General features: G+C 44.0%; 1 protein-coding gene across 5 annotated transcripts in view; it reads left to right on the forward strand.

Annotated features, from left to right (window-relative positions):
* Nucleotides 1-19,565, forward strand: part of chd3 (chromodomain helicase DNA binding protein 3) — a 62,391-nt gene that overhangs the window by 28,009 nt on the left and 14,817 nt on the right. For 2 of the 5 annotated variants that reach the window (XM_014155949.2, XM_014155954.2), the window contains exons 23-37: nt 2,311-2,542; nt 2,842-3,059; nt 3,429-3,606; nt 3,964-4,050; nt 4,482-4,570; nt 8,464-8,597; nt 8,838-8,982; nt 9,339-9,537; nt 12,423-12,580; nt 12,678-13,059; nt 13,210-13,347; nt 16,105-16,213; nt 16,612-16,744; nt 18,482-18,677; nt 19,289-19,452. In XM_014155949.2, the coding sequence (XP_014011424.1) occupies nt 2,311-2,542; nt 2,842-3,059; nt 3,429-3,606; nt 3,964-4,050; nt 4,482-4,570; nt 8,464-8,597; nt 8,838-8,982; nt 9,339-9,537; nt 12,423-12,580; nt 12,678-13,059; nt 13,210-13,347; nt 16,105-16,213; nt 16,612-16,744; nt 18,482-18,677; nt 19,289-19,452 (2,562 nt within the window). The remainder of the gene's footprint in view (nt 1-2,310; nt 2,543-2,841; nt 3,060-3,428; nt 3,607-3,963; nt 4,051-4,481; nt 4,571-8,463; nt 8,598-8,837; nt 8,983-9,338; nt 9,538-12,422; nt 12,581-12,677; nt 13,060-13,209; nt 13,348-16,104; nt 16,214-16,611; nt 16,745-18,481; nt 18,678-19,288; nt 19,453-19,565) is intronic. The other 3 variants (XM_014155951.2, XM_014155950.2, XM_014155952.2) reach the window with 3 other exon arrangements.

The raw sequence follows: 19,565 nt of genomic DNA on the forward strand, positions 1-19,565 counted from the left end.
TCTAAGGAAGTCTTAAGGTTTTGCTCGCCTGAGGTAGAGTATCTCTATCAACCTAGAGAGTTTTCATCTGTATTTTTCGTAGCTGTCTACATACCACCACAGATCGATGCTGGCACTAAAACCACACTCAATGAGCTGTATACCGCCATAAGCAAACAGGAAAACACTCATCCAGAGGCGGCGCTCCTAGTGGCCGGGGACTTTAATGCAGGGAAACTTAAATCAGTTTTACCTAATTTCTATCAGCATGTTAAATGTGCAACCAGAGGGAAAATAATTCTAGACCACCTTTACTCCACACACAGAGACGTGTACAAAGCTCTCCCTCGCCATCCATTTGGCAAATCTGACCATAATTCTATCCCCCTGATTCCTGCTTACAAGCAAAAATTAAAGCAGGAAGCACCAGTGATTCGGTCTATAAAAAAGCGGTCAGATGAAGCAGATGCTAAACTACAGGACTGTTTTGGTAGCACAGACTGGAATATGCTCCGGGATTTTTCCGATTGCATTGAGGAGTAAACCGGAAGCTTATAAGAAATCCCGCTATGCCCTCAGATGAACCATCAAACAGGCAAAGCGTCAATACAGGACTAAGATCGAATCGTACTACACTGGCTCTGATGCTCGTCGGATGTGGCAGGGCTTGCAAACGATTACAGACTACAAAGGTAAGCACAGCCGAGAGCTGTCCAGTGACACGAGCCGACCAGACGAGCTAAATAACTTTGATGCTCGTTTCGAGGCAAGCAACACTGAAACATGCATGAGAGCATCAGCTGTTCCGGACGAGTGTTTGATCACGCTCTCCACAGCCAATGTGAGTAAGACCTTTAAACAGGTCAACATTCACACGGCCGCAGGGCCAGACAGATTACCAGGACGTGTACTCCGAGCGTGCACTGACCAACTAGCAAGTGTCTTCACTGACATTTTCAACCGCTCCCTGTCTGAGTCTGTAATACCAACATGTTTCAAGCAGACCACCATAGTCCTTGTGCCCAAGAACACTAAGGTAACCTGCCTAAATGACTACTGACCCATAGCACTCACTTCTGTAGCCATGAAGTGCTTTGAAAGGCTGGTCATGGTTCACATCAACACCATTATCCCAGAAACCCTAGACCCACTCCAGTTTGCATACCGCACCAACAGATCCACAGATGATGCAATCTCTATTGCACAACGCACTGCCCTTTCATACCTGGACAAAAGGAACACCTATGTGAGAATGCTATTAATTGACTACAGCTCAACACCATAGTGCCCTCAAAGCTCATCACTAAGTTAAAGGACCCTGGGACTAAACACCTCCCTCTGCAACTGGATCCTGGACTTCCTGACGGGCCGCCCCCAGGTGGTAAGGGTAGGTAACAACACATCCGCCACGCTGATCCTGAACACGGGGGCCCCTCAGGGGTGCGTGCTCAGGCCCCTCCTGTACTCCCTGTTCACTCATGACTGCACAGCCAGGCACGACTCCAACACCATCATTAAGTTTGCCAATGACACAACAGTGGTAGGCCTGATCACCGACAGCGATGAGACAGCCTATAGGGAGGAGGTCAGAGACCTGACCGTGTGGTGCAAGGACAGCAACCTCTCCCTCAATGTGATCAAGACAAAGGAGATGATTGTGGACTACGGGAAAAGGAGGACCGAGCACGCCCCCATTCTCATCAACGGGGCTGTAGTGGAGCAGGTTGAGAACTTCAAGTTCCTTGGCGTCCACATCACCAACAAACTAACATGGTCCAAGCACGCCATGACAGTCGTGAAGAGGGCACGACAAAACCTATTCCCCCTCAGGAGACTGAAAAGATTTGGCATGGGTCCTCAGATCCTCACAAGCTTTTACAACCGCACCATGATGCAACCAGCTTCCTGACTGGTTGCATCACTACCTGTTATGGCAACTTCTCGGCATCTGACCGCAAGGCACTATTCTCTGTTATTATCTATGCAAAGTCACTTTAATAACTCTACCTACATGTACATATTACCTCAATTACCTCGACACCAGTGCCCCCACACATTGACTCTGTACCGGTACCCTGTATATAGCCCCGCTGTTGTTATTTACTGATGCTCTTTAATTATGTGTTATTCTTATCTCTTACTTCTTTTAGGTGTTTTCTTAAAACTGCATTGTTGGTTAAGGACTTGTAAGTAAGCATTTCACTGTAAGGTCTACACCTGTTGTATTCGGCGCATGTGACAAATGCAATTTTCTCTCTCCCTCATTCTGTGTCCATTCCCTACTGTCTCACTCTTTCCTCCCTCCTCTTCTCCCTCCATCTCCCTCACAAGGCGTTCAGTCGCGCACACCGCATCGGGCAGGCCAACAAGGTGATGATCTACCGTTTCGTGACCCGTGCCAGTGTGGAGGAGCGCATCACCCAGGTGGCAAAGAGGAAGATGATGCTGACCCACCTGGTGGTGAGGCCCGGCCTGGGCTCCAAGGCTGGATCCATGTCCAAACAGGAGCTGGACGACATCCTCAAGTTCGGAACCGAGGAACTCTTCAAGGACGAGATCGAATGTAAGTGACATTTGTTGATTGGTTTGATTTGATTGATGATCGATTGTGTGGGATGGGAGGAGGATAGGAGAAAGGGGGAGGTGGAAGAATAGAGGAGGAGCAGGAGGAGGATGGAGGGATTTCAGAGGGAGAAATGCGAGGATAGGACATTTATTTTGTATATATGTTTAGATGTCAGAGATTTAGGAACATTTTGTAATATACATTGCATTTTGTGGGTTGTTACATACATCTTTATATCGATCGATTTTAGTCACATCCTAATCTGTGCTTCACCACCGTTTTCTATTCCCCCAAAGTCCTCTCACCACCACGTATGTCCACTCTCTCTCCCCTACGCTGTCCAGCGGGGGACAACAGGGATGATGAGGGCAGTGTGATCCACTACGACAGCTCAGCCATCGAGAGACTGCTGGACCGGAGCCAGGACGCTACAGACGACACAGACATGCAGAACATGAACGAGTACCTCAGCTCCTTCAAAGTGGCCCGCTACATGGTCAGAGAGGAGGACAAGGTGAGAGAGGGAAGGAGAGAGAGAGGGAAAGAGAGAGAGAGGGAAGGGAGAGGTGATGTTTTGGGGGGGGGGGGGAATACCTCAGCTCCTTCAAAGTACCTGGCTACATAGTTCGAGAGGATAAGGTGATGTACAGAGAGAGCGATGGAGAGAAGGTGTTCGAGAGAGAAGTGATAGATAACATTACTGTTTTTGTATGCTTTAATGTATATAAAAATGTGTATGGCACTTTAGTGTACTTTAAAAAATATTTATCTATGTGTAAACTGTTAACACTGTCCATTGAGCTATATACGAGTTTATAAGTAGATTATATCACACGGTTTGTATGTAAACTGTACTTCCATGTTCTTGCATGTGTGTATCCAGATTGAGGAGGTGGAGCGTGAGATCATTAAGCAGGAGGAGTGTGTGGACCCAGAATACTGGGAGAAGCTGCTGAGACATCACTATGAGCAACAACAGGAGGACCTGGCTAGTAAACTGGGCAAGGGCAAGAGGAACCGCAAGCCTGTCAACTACAACGACGCAGCACAGGAGGACCAAGGTAGGTAGTTGGTAACCATCAGTCCTGGTTGTCATGGAGATGGATGTAGGTGTCGTTTATTTTTTTAGCATGCATCACTATGACAACATGGGCCATTTTGTACTGTCACACCTTAGGCATTCTGAATAACTTCTTCTTTTTTATAATTAAAGAAGGGTTGGACTCCTCCTACTTTGTATTGGCCCATATATTGGTTCATCCATGATTGTTTTAAATGAAAGTTGTGCTCTTTGCTAGAATTAGATCATGTAATATGGTCTCTGTGCTATACGTTAGGTATTGCTAAGGTATTGCTAATGGTAGCCGCATGGGGCCAGTGTGCCTAGCCTATTGACGGTACACCATGTGCTGTTTCAGAGTGGCATGCTGGTATTTCAGATAACCAGTCCGAGTACTCTGTGGGCTCTGAGGAGGAGGATGAAGACTTCGATGAGAGGCCAGAAGGTATGCCTAAGTACACAAGGCACACACACATTTGGAATGAAGCCTCTTCTGTTGAATGTGTTGGGATGGATCACGTGTTAAACTCCTGTCCTCGAAGGCCGAAGGTCTGCTGGTTTTAGCTCCTCCCTTGTACTTGATTGATTAATTAAGATCATTGTAAGGAACTCCCCTCACCAGGTTGCCTAGGGCTAATTGGACAGAAATGGAAAGGAAATAACGAAAACCAGCAGACAGACAGCCCTCCAGGAATTGAGTTTGACACCCCTGTAACAGATGGATGATTAGATTTCAGATGTTATGGCTGCTTCACTCAAGTACCATAATGACTATGCTGCTTACTCTCCTGATTTCCCCTCTCTTTCTCTCTCTCTCTCTCTCTTTCTCTCTCTCTCTCACACTCCCCCCTTCATATTCTCTCTATCTTTATCCAGGTTCTCGCCGACAGTCCCGTCGCCAGATGAGGAACGAGAGAGACAAGCCACTCCCACCCCTGTTGGCCAGAGTAGGGGGAAACTTGGAGGTTAGAAACAACAACTCATCTGCTATTCTTGTTGACATAAGAATTTATAAATTCTGTATAGGGGTTATGAATATTATACAGTTGAAGTCGGAAGTTTACATACACCTTAGCCAAATACATTTAAACTCAGTTTTTCACAATTCCTGACATTTAATCCTATTAAAAATACCCTGCCTTAGGTCAATTAGGATCACCACTTTATTTTAAGAATGTGAAATGTCAGAATAATAGCAGAGAGAATGATTTATTTCAGCTTTCATTTCTTTCATCACATTCCCAGTAGGTCAGAAGTTTACATACACTCAATTCGTATTTGGTAGCATTGCCTTTAAATTGTTTAACTTGGGTCAAACGTTTCGGGTAGCCTTCCACAAGCTTCCGACAATAAGTTGGGTGAATTTTGGTTTGTAGGCCTCCTTGCTCGCGCACACTTTTTCAGTTCTGCCCACAAATGTTCTATAGGATTGACATCAGGGCTTTGTGATGGCCACTCCAATATCTTGACTTTGTTGCCCTTAAGCCATTTTGCCACAACTTTGGAAGTATGCTTGGGGTCATTGTCCATTTGGAAGACCCATTTGTGACCAAGCTTGAACTTCCTGACTCATGTCTTGAGATGTTGCTTCAATATATCCACATAATTTTCCTGCCTCATGATGTCATCTATTTTGTGAAGTGCACCAGTCCCTCCTGCAGCAAAACACCCCCACAACATGATGCTTCCACCCTCGTGCTTCGCGGTTGGGATGGTGTTCTTCGACTTGCAAGCCTCCCCCTTTTTCCTCCAAACATAATGATGGTCATTATGGCCAAACAGTTCTATTTTTGTTTCATCAGACCAGAGGACATTTCTCCAAAAAGTATGATCTTTGTCCCCATGTGCAGTTGCAAACCGTAGTCTGGCTTTTTTATGGCGGTTTTGGAGCAGTGGCTTCTTCCTTGCTGTGCGGCCTTTCAGGTTATGTCGATATAGGACTCGTTTTACTGTGGATATAGATACTTTTGTACCTGTTTCCTCCAGCATCTTCACAAGGTCCTTTGCAGTTGTTCTGGGATTGATTTGCACTTCTTGCACCAAAGTACATTCATCTCTAGGAGACAGAACGCGTCTCCTTCCTGAGCGGTATGATGGCTGCGTGGTCCCATGGTGTTTATACTTGCGTACTATTGTTTGTACAGATGAATGTGGTACCTTCAGGCGTTTGGAAATTGCTCCCAAGCATGAACCAGACTTGTGGAGGTCTACAATTTCTTTTCTGAGGTCTTGGCTGATTTCTTTTGATTTTCTCTTGATGTCAAGCAAAGAGGCACTGAGTTTGAAGTTAGGCCTTGAAATACATCCACAGGTACACCTCCAATTGACTCGAATGATGTCAATTAGCCTATCAGAAGCTTCTAAAGCCATGACATAGTTTTCTGGAATTTTCCAAGCTATTTAAAGGCACAGTCAACTTAGTGTATGTAAACTTCTGACCCACTGGAATTGTGATACAGTGAATTATAAATGAAATAATCTGTCAATAAGCAATTTTTTTTAAAATGACTTGCGCACAGTACATGTCCCAACCTTCTTGCCAAAACTATAGTTTGTTAACAAGAAATTTGTGGAGTGGTTGAAAAATGAGTATTAATGACTCCAACCTGTGTATGTAAACTTCCGACTTCAACTATATATTATGATGTCCTTATGTACGTTCTCTTCCTCTCCTTATTTAGGTTCCCTTCATCTCCTTATGTAGGTTCCCTTAATCTCCTTATGTAGGTCCCCTTCATCTCCTTATGTAGGTTCCCTTCATCTCCTTATGTAGGTTTCCTTCATCTCCTTATGTAGGTTCCCGTCATCTCCTTATGTAGGTTCCCTTCATCTACTTATGTAAGTTCCCTTCATCTCCTTATGTAGGTTCCCTTCATCTCCTTATGTAAGTTCCCTTCATCTCCTTATGTAGGTTCCCTTCATCTACTTATGTAAGTTCCCTTCATCTACTTATGTAGGTTCCCTTCATCTCCTTATGTAAGTTCCCTTCATCTCCTTATGTAAGTTCCCTTCATCTACTTATGTAGGTTCCCTTCATCTACTTATTTAGGTTCCCTTCATCTACTTATGTAGGTTCCCTTCATCTCCTTATGTAAGTTCCCTTAATCTCCTTATGTAAGTTCCCTTCCTCTCCTTATGTAAGTTCCCTTCATCTACTTATGTAAGTTCCCTTCATCTCCTTATGTAAGTTCCCTTCATCTACTTATGTAGGTTCCCTTCATCTACTTATTTAGGTTCCCTTCATCTACTTATGTAGGTTCCCTTCATCTCCTTATGTAAGTTCCCTTAATCTCCTTATGTAAGTTCCCTTCCTCTCCTTATGTAAGTTCCCTTCATCTACGTATGTAGGTTCCCTTCATCTCCTTATGTAAGTTCCCTTCATCTCCTTATGTAAGTTCCCTTCATCTACTTATGTAAGTTCCCTTCATCTACTTATTTAAGTTCCCTTCATCTCCTTATGTGGGTTCGCTTCATCTCCTTAAGTATGTTCCCTTCATCTCCTTATGTAAGTTCCCTTCATCTCCTTAAGTAGCACCCATCTTCTTATGTAGGTTCCCTTCATTTCCTTATGTAGACAGTATGTACACTACCGTTCAAAGGTTTGGGGTCACTTAGAAATGTCCTTGTTTTGGAAAGAAAAGCACATTTTTTGTACATTAAAATAACATCAAATTGATCAGAAATACAGTGTAGACATTGTTAATGTTGTAAATGGCTAGTGTAGCTGGAAACAGCTGATTATTTATGGAATATCTACATAGGCGTACAGAGGCCTATTATCAGCATCCATCACTCCTGTGTTCCAATGGCACATTGTGTTAGCTAATCCAAGTTTATCATTTTAAAATGCTAATTGATCATTAGAAAACCCTTTTGCAATCATGTTAGCACAGCTGAAAACAGTTGTCCTGATCAGAGAAGCAATAAAACTGTCCTTCTTTAGACTAGTTGAGTACCTGAAGCATCAGCATTTGTGGGTTTGATTACAGGCTCAAAATGGCCAGAAACAAAGTACTTTCTTCTGAAACTTGTCAGTCTATTCTTGTTCTGATAAATGGAAGGGAATTCCATGCTAGAAATTGCCAAGAAACTGAAGATCTCATACAACGGTGTATGCTCTAGTCAGAGTTCATCTGTCCAGTGTCTGTGTTATTTTGCACATCTTAATATTTTATTTTTATTGGCCAGTCTGAGATATGGCTTTTTCTTTGCAACTCTGCCTAGAAGGCCAGCATCCCGGAGTCACCTCTTCATTGTTGACGTTGAGTTTGGTGTTTTGCGGGTACTATTTAATGAAGCTGCCAGTTGAGGACTTGTGAGGCATCTGTTTCTCAAACTAGACACCCTAATGTACTTGTCCTCTTGCTCCATTGTGCACCGGGGCCTCCCACTCCTCTTTCTATTCTGGTTAGAGACAGTTTGCGCTGTTCTGTGAAGGGGGTAGTGCACAGCGTTGTACAAGATCTTCAGTTTCTTGGCAATTTCTTGCATGGAATAGCCTTCATTTCTCAGAACAAGAATAGACTGACGAGTTTCAGAAGAAAGTTATTTGTTTCTGGTAATTTTGAGCCTGTAATCGAACCCACAAATGCTGATGCTCCAGATACTAAACTAGTCTAAAGAAGGACAGTTTTGTTGCTTCTTTAATCAGGACAACTGTTTTCAGCTGCTACAATAACCATTTACAACATTAACCATGTCTACACTGTATTTCTGATCAATTTGATGTTATTTTAATGTACAAAAAATGTGCTTTTCTTTCAAAAACAAGGACATTTCTAAGTGATCACAAACTTTTGAACGTTAGTGTATGGTTATGAATGTGTTATGAAGTCCTTATGTCCTCTCTCCCCTCTAGGTATTGGGCTTCAACACGCGCCAGAGGAAAGCCTTCCTAAACGCGGTGATGCGTTGGGGCATGCCCGCACAGGACGCCTTCTCCTGCCAGTGGCTGGTCAGAGACCTGAGGGGCAAGAGTGAGAAGGAGTTCAAGTGAGTGGAGTGGGACTGATATGACATGGGGTCCTTATTGTTTGAGTCATAGGCAGGCTACAGTATGAGCTTACACTGAGCTCTTCATGCTACAATGTTGCTGCTTGTCTGTTCCCTCTCTGTCGTCTGTTTTTCTCTCTTCCCCCTTTTTTGCTGCCTCTCTGCCTTGTTCTCTCTCCCTCACTTATCTCATCTTATGTATCAATCTCTTCCCTCTCTCCTCTCTTTCTCTTTTTCCAGGGCGTATGTCTCCCTGTTCATGCGTCACCTGTGTGAGCCCGTGGCCGACGGTGCCGAGACGTTTGCCGACGGCGTGCCGAGGGAGGGCCTGTGTCGGCAGCCTGTGCTCACCCGCATCGGGGTCATGTCCCTGGTCAAGAAGAAGGTCAGGGGTCAAAGTGTATCTTACAAACCACAATGCTAAGCTAACAGGCTAGCTAGCTACATATCAACCAATAGCAATTGTTTGTTTTTTGGCAAAGCTTTAATTGATTCAGACCTGTCAGACCAGAATCATATGAGGCAATACAGATATTTCACAGTTATTCAACTTCTTTCATTTCCACTAAGACATTTTCCCAGGCTGTGACTTCCTTGTAACATAACGATAAATCAATGAATAGACAGAACATAAGGGTCAATTTCTTTCCAAGGGAAAAGGGACTGTTGGCTAGAATAGAATTAGAACAGAACAGAATAAAATACTTTATTGCTTGGTTCTGTCACAACCCCCTTCCTCAGATCCAGGAGTTTGAGCACATCAATGGGCGGTGGAGTCTTCCAGAACTGAAGCCAGAGATGAAGCCAGAGGCCCTGAGACCAGAGGTCAGTGTGTCTTCTTCCTCCAGAGCCTCCTCCCCCGGGGGGACCATGAAGACTGCTACGCCCACCCCTGACCCCAGCTGCACCTCAGACAACACCCCCTGCACCTCAAAACCAGGTGGGTGAACAAAGACACGCACGCAGATGCAGGCACGCAGCTCACAGGATGCCCAGCAGAGAGCACTCAAGTCTGACTGTGATAACTGTGTGTGGAAACTACAGTAGGCTACATTCATCAATCTGACTCCATTATTATGTGAAGAAATGCTACATGAAATGCGTGATACGTTACAGAATAACACAGAGTAAATGACTATCACCAATAGGCTAAGACTTAACGTGGTTACACGTGTCTTCAGTTCAGAATCATCTCTGAGAGAATGCGTCTGTACACACATGGAGCTCGAAGAAATATCGATGAAATAAACCAAGTCTAAATATATAGCATACTGCGTATACCAGGAGATTATAATACTGGCATATTTTACCAGAGAAAACTCTGACCTTTTATCCAGGGAAAAAACTTAAGTCACCCCCAACCTAAATAAACGTGACTTAGCATTCTGCTGTTGAAAAACATAAGGCATGACATCACACCCAGATATGAGTCTAATCAACTCAATTCAATTTGAATGTTATGACCGGAGAACAGGAATGTGCCTGAAACCGGTCAAACTGGTCGCTCTGAAAATCCATCAACATGGAATACATACAGTTGAAGTCGGAAGTTTACATGCACTTAGGTTGGAGTCATTAAAACTCATTTTTCAACCACTCCACAAATTTCTTGTTAACAAACTATAGTTTTGGCAAGTCGGTTAGGACATCTACTTTGCATGACACAAGTAATTTTTCCAACAATTGTTTACAGACAGATTATTTCACTTATAATTCACTGTATCACAATTCCAGTGGGACAGAAGTTTACGTACAGTAAGTTTACTGTGCCTTTAAACAGCTTGGAAAATTCCAGAAAATGATGTAATCAAATTTCAAATCAAATCAAATCAAATGTATTTTTATATAGCCCTTCGTACATCAGCTGATATCTCAAAGTGCTGTACAGAAACCCAGCCTAAAACCCCAAATAGCAAGCAAAGCATGTGAAAGAAGCACGGTGGCTAGGAAAAACTCCCTAGGAAAAACTCCCTAGAAATGGCTTTAGAAGCTTCTGATAGGCTAATTGACATCATTTGAGTCAATTGGAGGTGTACCTGTGGATGTATTTCAAGGCCTACTTTCAAACTCAGTGCCTCTTTGCTTGACATCATGGTAAAATCAAAAGAAACTAGTCAAGACCTCAGAAAATTGTAGACTGGTTCAAGTCTGGTTCATGCTTGGGAGCAATTTCCAAACGCCTGAAGGTACCACGTTCATCTGTACAAACAATAGTACACAAGTATAAACACCATGGGACCACACAGCCGTCATACTGCTCAGGAACGAGACGCATTCTGTCTCCTAGAGTTGAACGTACTTTGGTGCGAAAAGTGCAACTCAATCCCAGAACAACAGCAAAGGACCTTGTGAAGATGCTGGAGGAAACAGGTATAAAGTATTTATATCCACAGTCAAACAAGTCCTATATCGACATAACCTGAAAGGCCGCTCAGCAAGGAGGAAGCCACTGCTCCAAAACCGCCATAAAAAAGCCAGACTTCGGTTTGCAACTGCACATGAGGACAAAGATCCTACTTTTTGGAGAAATGTCCTCTGGTCTGATGAAACAAAAATAGAACTGTTTGGCCATAATGACCATTGTTATGTTTGGAGGAAAAACGGGGAGGCTTGCAAGCCGAAGAACACCATCCCAACCGTGAAGCACAGGGGTGGAAGCATCATGTTGTGGGGGTGCTTTGCTGCAGGAGGGACTGGTGCACTTCACAAAATAGATGGCATCATGATGATGGGAAAAGTATGTGGATATATTGAAGCAACATCTCAAGACATCAGTCAGGAAGTTATAGCTTGGTCGCAAATGGGTCTTTCAAATGGACAATGACCCCAAGCATATTTCAAATGGATGTGGCAAAATGGCTTAAGGACAACAAAGTCAAGGTATTGGAGTGGCCATCACAAAGCCCTGACCTCAATCCTATAGAACATCTGTGGGCAGAACTGAAAAAGCATGTGCGAGCAAGGAGGCCTAGAAACCTGACACAGTTACACCAGCTCTGCCAGGAAGAAGGGGCCAAAATCCACCCAACTTATTGTGGGAAGCTTGTGGAAGGCTACCCGAAACGTTTGACCCAAGTTAAACAATTTAAAGCCAATGCTACCAAATACTAATTGAGTGTATGTAAACTTCTGACCCACTGGGAATGTGATGAAATAAATAAAAGCTGAAATAAATCATTCACTTTACTATTATTCTGACATTTCACATTCTTAAAATAAAGTGGTGATCCTAACTGACCTAAGACAGGGAATTTTTACTTTGATTAAATGTCAGGAATTGTGGAAAAACGGAGTTTAAATGTATTTGGCTGAGGTGTATGTAAACTTCCGACTTCAACTGTACATTGCAATAAGACATCAAAATGAATGGATTTAATGCATTTCTAATCTCTTGAAACAAACCAAACACAACAATTGAATTCGCACAAACATTCACAACATCAGGTCCAGTTTTAATCACTTTCTAGGAGACAAATGGAAGTGCCTGTAGGCCGCTGTCCTGTCGAGGGCTGGAGGTACGAGTTCAGGATGTACCATGCTCTTTGAAGTGCAAACATGTGGCCATCTATCCGGACAATATCATAAATTGTGATTGAATCATCACGCTGTGCTCCCACGCCAGCCAGTCGCCGATGTGTCTGAATCACAGAGTCCAAGAAGGTCATCATCTCTCCCAGTGTGTGTGTGTGTGTGTGTGTGTGTGTGTGTGTGTGTGTGTGTGTGTGTGTGTGTGTGTGTGTGTGTGTGTGTGTGTGTGTGTGTGTGCTCGTGCGCGAGTGTGTGTGTGCGAGGGAAATGACCCCCTTGCCTGTGTGTTGTGTTCAGCTACCCCAGCTCCGTCGGACAAACTAGAGAAGAACGGGAAAGATGGAGAGAAGGAGGAGGAAGATGAGGAGGGTAAGGCCTCATCTGAGCCAGAGAAAGATGGCGAGAAGGACGAGGGGAAGGAGGAAGAGAGCAACAAGAGTGCAGACTCTGAAGAGGTGAGAGATTGAACGTTATTAATTACACAGTTGACGCTCTTAATAAATCTTGCTACCAATAACTGTCACTGAACATTATGTTTGGTCATGTCCCCAGCCTCAAATCTCTACCAAAGAAGCGCTACAAGAATTATCCCCTTGCACAACAACAGACAAGGAAGAGAAGGGTACAAAAGAGGAGGAGGGGAAAGAAACCAAAACGACTGACACCCCTCCGGCCCTAGTGGAGGAGAAGAAAGTTGAGGAGGAGAGTAAGGAGGAGGGGTCCTCCGGAGAAACAACTAAGCAAGGGTCGGAGGTCAAAGATGAGAAACCAGGTAGTGTAACACTCTCGCCTGGAGAGAAGGTGGAGGAGGAGAAAGAGAAGGACAACAACAAGGAAAAGGACATGGAGAAGAGTGAGGAGGCCCCTGTCTCCACAGAAGGGCCAGACAACCTGGAAAGGATGGAGCGACAGCAACCCTCTGACGTGATGAAAGGTGAGTGACCTCACCTGTCCGTCCGTCTGTACATGTTAGTTAGTTAGTAACTCACTGACTAGTCACTAGTAGAAAGGTATAGACTATTAGGTATATTTCAATGGCATCCACTTATCTGAATGAACTGGCTTGTGTTTTTACTGCTCACAGAGGAAGTAAAAGGTGAAAAGGATGTTGGGAAAGAAGTGGCGAAGGAGGAGGTTGCCAAAGATGCCTTACCGAAACCCCCCATCACCACCCCCGAGCGACGGCGCTTCATGTTCAACATCGCTGACGGGGGCTTCACGGGTAAATGAGCCCTATCATATGACCCCTGTCATGTCTGGTACTGTGTATTAGAGCGAACACAGTCCTTAGCCGTGGTATATTGGCCATATATCACAAACCCCCGAGGTTCCTTATTGCTATTATAAACTGGTTACCAACGTAATTAGTGCAGTAAAAAATACGTTTTGTCATACCCGTGGTATACGGTCTGATATACCATGGCTGTCAGCCAATCAGCATTCAGGGCTCGAACCACCCAGTTTAGAGGCAGAACTCACTGTGTCCTGGGTTGTTTCAACTAGAGGTCGACCGATTAATCGGAATGGCCGATTAATTAGGGCCGATTTCAAGTTTTCATAACAATCGGAAATCGGTATTTTTGGATGCCGATTTGGCCGATGAATTAAAAAAAAATATATATATTTTTTTTTTACACCTTTATTTAACTCGGCAAGTCTGTTAAGAACACATTCTTATTTTCAATGACGGCCTAGGAACGGTGGGTTAACTGCCTTGTTCAAGGGCAGAACGACACATTTTTACCTTGTCAGCTCGGGGATTCAATCTTGCAACCTTACGGTTAACTAGTCCAACGCTCTAACCACCTGCTTTACATTGCACTCCACGAGGAGCCTGCCTGTTACGCAAATGCAGTAAGAAGCCAAGGTAAGTTGCTAGCTAGATTTAAACTTATCTTATAAAAAACAATCAATCAATCATAATCACTAGTTAACTACACATGGTTGATGATATTACTAGTTTATCTAGCCTGTCCTGCGTTGGATATAATCGCTTAGGTACACGTTGCTCCAACCATAAACATCAATGCCTTTCTTAAAATCAGTACACAAGTATATCTTTTTAAACCTGCATATTTAGTTAATATTGCCTGCTAACATGGATTTCTTTTAACTAGGGAAAATGTGTCACTTCTCTTGCAACAGAGTCAGAGTATATGCAGCAGTTTGGGCCGCCTGGCTCGTTGCAAACTGTGAAGACTATTTCTTCCTAACAAAGACAGCCAACTTCGCCAAACGGGGGATGATTTAACAAAAGCTCATTTGCGAAAAAAGCACAATCGTTGCACGACTGTACCTAACCATAAACATCAATGCCTTTCTTAAAATCAATACACAGAAGTATATATTTTTAAACCTGCATATTTAGCTAAAAGAAATCCAGGTTAGCAGGCAATATTAACCAGGTGAAATTGTGTCACTTCTCTTGCATTCATTGCACGCAGAGTCAGGGTATATGCAACAGTTTGGGCCGCCTGGCATTGTTGCGAACTAATTTGACAGAATTTTACGTAATTATGACATAACATTGAAGGTTGTGCAATGTAACAGGAATATTTAGACTTAGGGATGCCACCTGTTAGATAAAATACGTAACGGTTCCGTATTTCACTGAAAGAAAAAAACGTTTTGTTTTCGAGATGATAGTTTCCGGATTCAACCATATTAATGACCTAAGGCTCGTATTTCTGGGTGTTTATTATATTATAATTAAGTCTATGATTTGATAGAGCAGTCTGACTGAGCGGTGGTAGGCAGCAGCAGGCTCGTAAGCATTCATTCAAACAGCACTTTTGTGCGTTTTGCCAGCAGCTCTTCGCTGTGCTTCAAGCATTGCGCTGTTTATGACTTCAAGCCTATCAACTCCCAAGATTAGGCTGGTGTAACCGATGTGAAATGGCTAGCTAGTTAGCGGGGTGCGCGCTAATAGCGTTTCAAACGTCACTCGCTCTGAGACTTGGAGTAGTTGTTCCCCTTGCTCTGCATGGGTAACGCTGCTTCGAGGGTGGCTGTTGTCGATGTGTTCCTGGTTCCAGCCCAGGTAGGAGCGAGGAGAGGGACGGAAGCAAAACTGTTACACTGGCAATACTAAAGTGCCTATAAGAACATCCAATAGTCAAAGGTATAGTCCTATAATTCCTATAATAACTACAACCTAAAACTTCTTACCTGGAAATATTGAAGACTCATGTTAAAAGGAACCACCAGCTTTCATATGTTCTCATGTTCTGAGCAAGGAACTTAAACGTTAGCTTTCTTACATGGCACATATTGCACTTTTACTTTCTTCTCCAACACTTTGTTTTTGCATTATTTAAACCAAATTGAACATGTTTCATTATTTATTTGAGGCTAAATTGATTTTATTGATGTATTATATTAAGTTAAAATAAGTGTTCATTCAGTATTGTTGTAATTGTCATTATTACAAACACATTTTTTAAAATCGCCCCGATTAAGCGGTATCGGCTTGTTCGGCCCTCCAACCATCGGTATCGGCATTGAAAAATCATAATCGGCCAACCTTTGGTTTCAACATGAATTCAACGTTATGCTGATGATCCCCCACAAAGAGCTCCGCACACAGTGACTTAGTATTAAATCAAATCAAATTGTGTTGGTCACAGACACGTATTTAGCAGATGTTATTGCGGGTGTAGCGAAATGCTTGTATCATGGGTTGTTTTAACGTCAATGTTTTCAGTATCACAGGTTGCTATTATAACATTGACACACAAAGTTATGTTGATGATCCCCCACAAAGAGCTCCACACACAGTGGCGGATCACACTCAGTATCAGATGTTGTTTTAACATTGTTTTAACATTGACACAGCGTTATGCTGCTGTCCCTTGTGTTGAGCAACATACACTGTGGCATTATACACTGAGTCCATATCACTGGTTGTTATGACATTGACACAACGTTACGTGGGTGTTATAACACTGACCCAACATTATGCTGACGTTTCACCCTGCAGAGCTGCATACGCTGTGGCAGAACGAGGAGCGGGCGGCCATCTCCTCCGGGAAGATGAATGAGATCTGGCACCGGCGACACGACTTCTGGCTGCTGGCGGGAATCGTACTGTATCCTTGACTGTGGTTGCTGCGGAGACCGTCTTTTCATGTTTATTTATCTGTCATACTGCGGCAGTGGCTTCGTGTGAAGTCCACCCGCCGGTGCATTTGTGTAGCAGAGAGGTATTAGATTGTATCTGCAGAAATCTACACATGGAATAGAGATTGGAACAGTCCATTCTGTTCTGTTTGTATGACTTTTACTAGAATGACAAATATCGAATCCAACCCTAGCCCTCCTAACACAAGAAACAATAAAGATCTGAAAGGATTCGATAGGAATACACTGGATGAGGATAGCCCTATTCATAGGAGTTATGCTAAAATACTTAGTACTACTGACAGACTAGGTGTTGCTTTGGCTAATGGTGTATTGAGCTGTATGACCCTTGACCCCTGCATATCAGTCATGGCTATGCACGGTGGCAGGACATCCAGAACGATCCCCAGTTCGCTATCGTCAACGAGCCCTTCAAGTCGCAGGCCAACAAGGGCAACTTCCTTGAGATGAAGAACAAGTTCCTGGCCCGCCGCTTCAAGGTGCGACACATCGTAACAATACATGTGACACAACATGACATAGTATGACATAACATGGCATGACATAGCGTGAAAAAACATGACATGGCATAACAGTGTAGCATGGTATAACCTTCATAGCATAGCATAACTAGAAGGCCTGGAAACACTCTGGACCCTACACATCACATGACATACTATAACATTACCATAACATAACTATGACACAACAAAATCCAACCATGACACAGACAAGACTGTCAGGATTCAGGACATGCTTTTGTACTATTCAATTAAGCAATAAGGCCCGAGGAGGTGTGGTGTATGGCCAATATACCACGGCTAAGGACTGTTCTTATGTCCGACGCAACGTGGAGTTCCTGGATACATCCCTTAGCCATGGGATATTGGCCGTATATCACAAACCCCCGAGGTGCCTTATTGCTATTATAAACTGGTTACCAACGTAATTAGAGCAGTAAAAATACATGTTTTGTCATACCCGTCGTATACGGTCTGATATACCATGGCTGTCAGCCAATCATCATTCAGGGCTTGAACTTCCCAGTTTATAATATCTAATAGAAAACATCTGTTTGAAGGATGTAAGAACAAGACAGACCCTATGAGAGACAGATATTGGGTTGACAGACCGGGTTGGTATTGCTGACCGGTGCATTTGTGAAATGGCACTCATCCTGTTTTTGACGGCCTCACATGTTTCATACCCTGACCTCAACATCCGCATTCTCTCTCTCTCTCTCTCTCTCTCTCTCTCTCTCTCTCTCTCTCTCTCTCTGTCTTTCTCCTACTCTCTCTCTGTCTCTCTCTTTCTCCTTTCTGTCTCTCTGTCTCTCTCTCTCTCCCTCTCTCTAGTTCTCTCTGTCTCTCTCTCTTTCTCTCTGCCCCCGAATTGAGTAAAATCACAAATGATGGTGTTGAATAAATCACCGCTGGCTAAAATAAAACTGTAAATATGAATATAATGTCTATAATTTGTCCAAACATGTCATCTATCGTTTTCCTCCTCCTCACCCCACACCCACCTATACGGTATCTCTCTGCTCTCTCTTCCTTTCTATCTCTAACATCTTCCTCATTACAGTTCAGATCAATGAAATTCAACAGAACTGTATTGCCATGAAGTGCAGTAGATACTGTAGATATACTGTATGTCAAAAAGCAGAAGAGTTTTACGATGGTCCGGCAGGTAGCCTAGTGGTTAGAGCATTGGACCAGTAACCGTTTGGTTGCTAGATCGAATCCCCGAGCTGACAAGGTAAAAATCTGTCGTTCTGCCCCTGAACAAGGCAGTTAACCCACTAGGCCGTCATTGTAAATAAGAATTTGTTCTTAACTGACTTGCCTAGTTAAATAAAACAAAAAGGAAAAAACTGACTGTAACGATGTGCGCTGAGAGTTGGGAAGCAAGTTCAGGGAGTGATTATTTTAATAAAATAAACGGAACATAATGCAAAACAAGAACCTCAAACAACGCACAGACATGAAATGGAAACAGAAACAACGACTCCTGGGGAAGGAACCAAAGGGAGTGACATATAGGGCAGGTAATCAGGGAAGTGATGGAGTCCAGGTGAGTCTGATGACGCGCAGTTGCGCGTAACGATGGCGACAGGTGTGCGCCATAACGAGCAGCCTGGTGACCTAGAGGCCGGAGAGGGAGCACACATGACACTGACTCTCCTTGTCTCCCCCTTCCCTCTCTCTCCCCCTTCTCCCCTCCCGCTCTCCCCCCAGTTATTAGAGCAGGCCCTGGTGATAGAGGAACAACTGAGACGGGCAGCCTACCTGAATATGACCCAGGACCCGGTCCACCCCGCCATGGCGCTGAACGCCCGTTATGCCGAGGTGGAGTGTCTGGCCGAGTCCCACCAACACCTCAGCAAGGAGTCCCTGGCCGGGAACAAACCGGCCAACGCCGTGCTGCATAAAGGTGAGGGGGGGGTGTGGAGGGAGGATAGTGTGTGTGTGTGTGTGTGTGTGTGTGTGTGTGTGTGTGTGTGTGTGTGTGTGTGTGTGTGTGTGTGTGTGTGTGTGTGTGTGTGTGTGTGTGTGTGTGTGTGTGTGTGTCTGTACGCATTTATATCAGTGATAAAGAAGCACAGGCCCCCCCAGGCTATATTTTTTCAAGGTTCTTTGACCTAAATCTGTCCAGTAAGCCTCACAGAGCTGTTGCTGCCAGAGGCGAACATTTCACAATGTCATCATCAGGATAGAGTTACAATCTCAGAGGAGTTGGTATGTTTGTACTGTTAATTTGAAAGGACAACATACTTGGTACATTTTCAACTGTTAAATGATGTTGAAAAAGGAATGTTCAATACTGGCAGACTGCAGAGTTTGAACGCTTTGGTTCTAGTGCAGCACCATCACACCGGATTCTCTATGCACCGTGACTCACGTTTTCTGTGTCCCACTTCTAGTGGATAGAGTACCCCGAACCCAGTGGAACTGAATAGTAGATGGTTGATGGTTGACTTAATAATAATAAATGAAGAGGTGCCTGTTAACTGGAAACTGACCGTTGTGTTGGTGTAATGTCAGTGCTGAACCAGTTGGAGGAGCTGCTGAGCGACATGAAGGCTGACGTGACACGGCTCCCCGCCACGCTGTCCCGGGTCCCGCCCATCGCCGCACGCCTGCAGATGTCAGAGAGGAGCATCCTCAGCAGGCTGGCCAGCAAGGGCACTGACACACACCCGCCCCCAGTGAGCATACACGCATGCAAGCGTACACACACACACACACACACACGCACACATACAACCCCACACTGGTTAAGATACTCTGGCTTCTGATGACTTGATTTAAGATTCATCAT

Source organism: Salmo salar, chromosome ssa18 (genome assembly GCF_905237065.1).
Source record: "Salmo salar chromosome ssa18, Ssal_v3.1, whole genome shotgun sequence".
Lineage (NCBI taxonomy): Eukaryota > Metazoa > Chordata > Actinopteri > Salmoniformes > Salmonidae > Salmo > Salmo salar.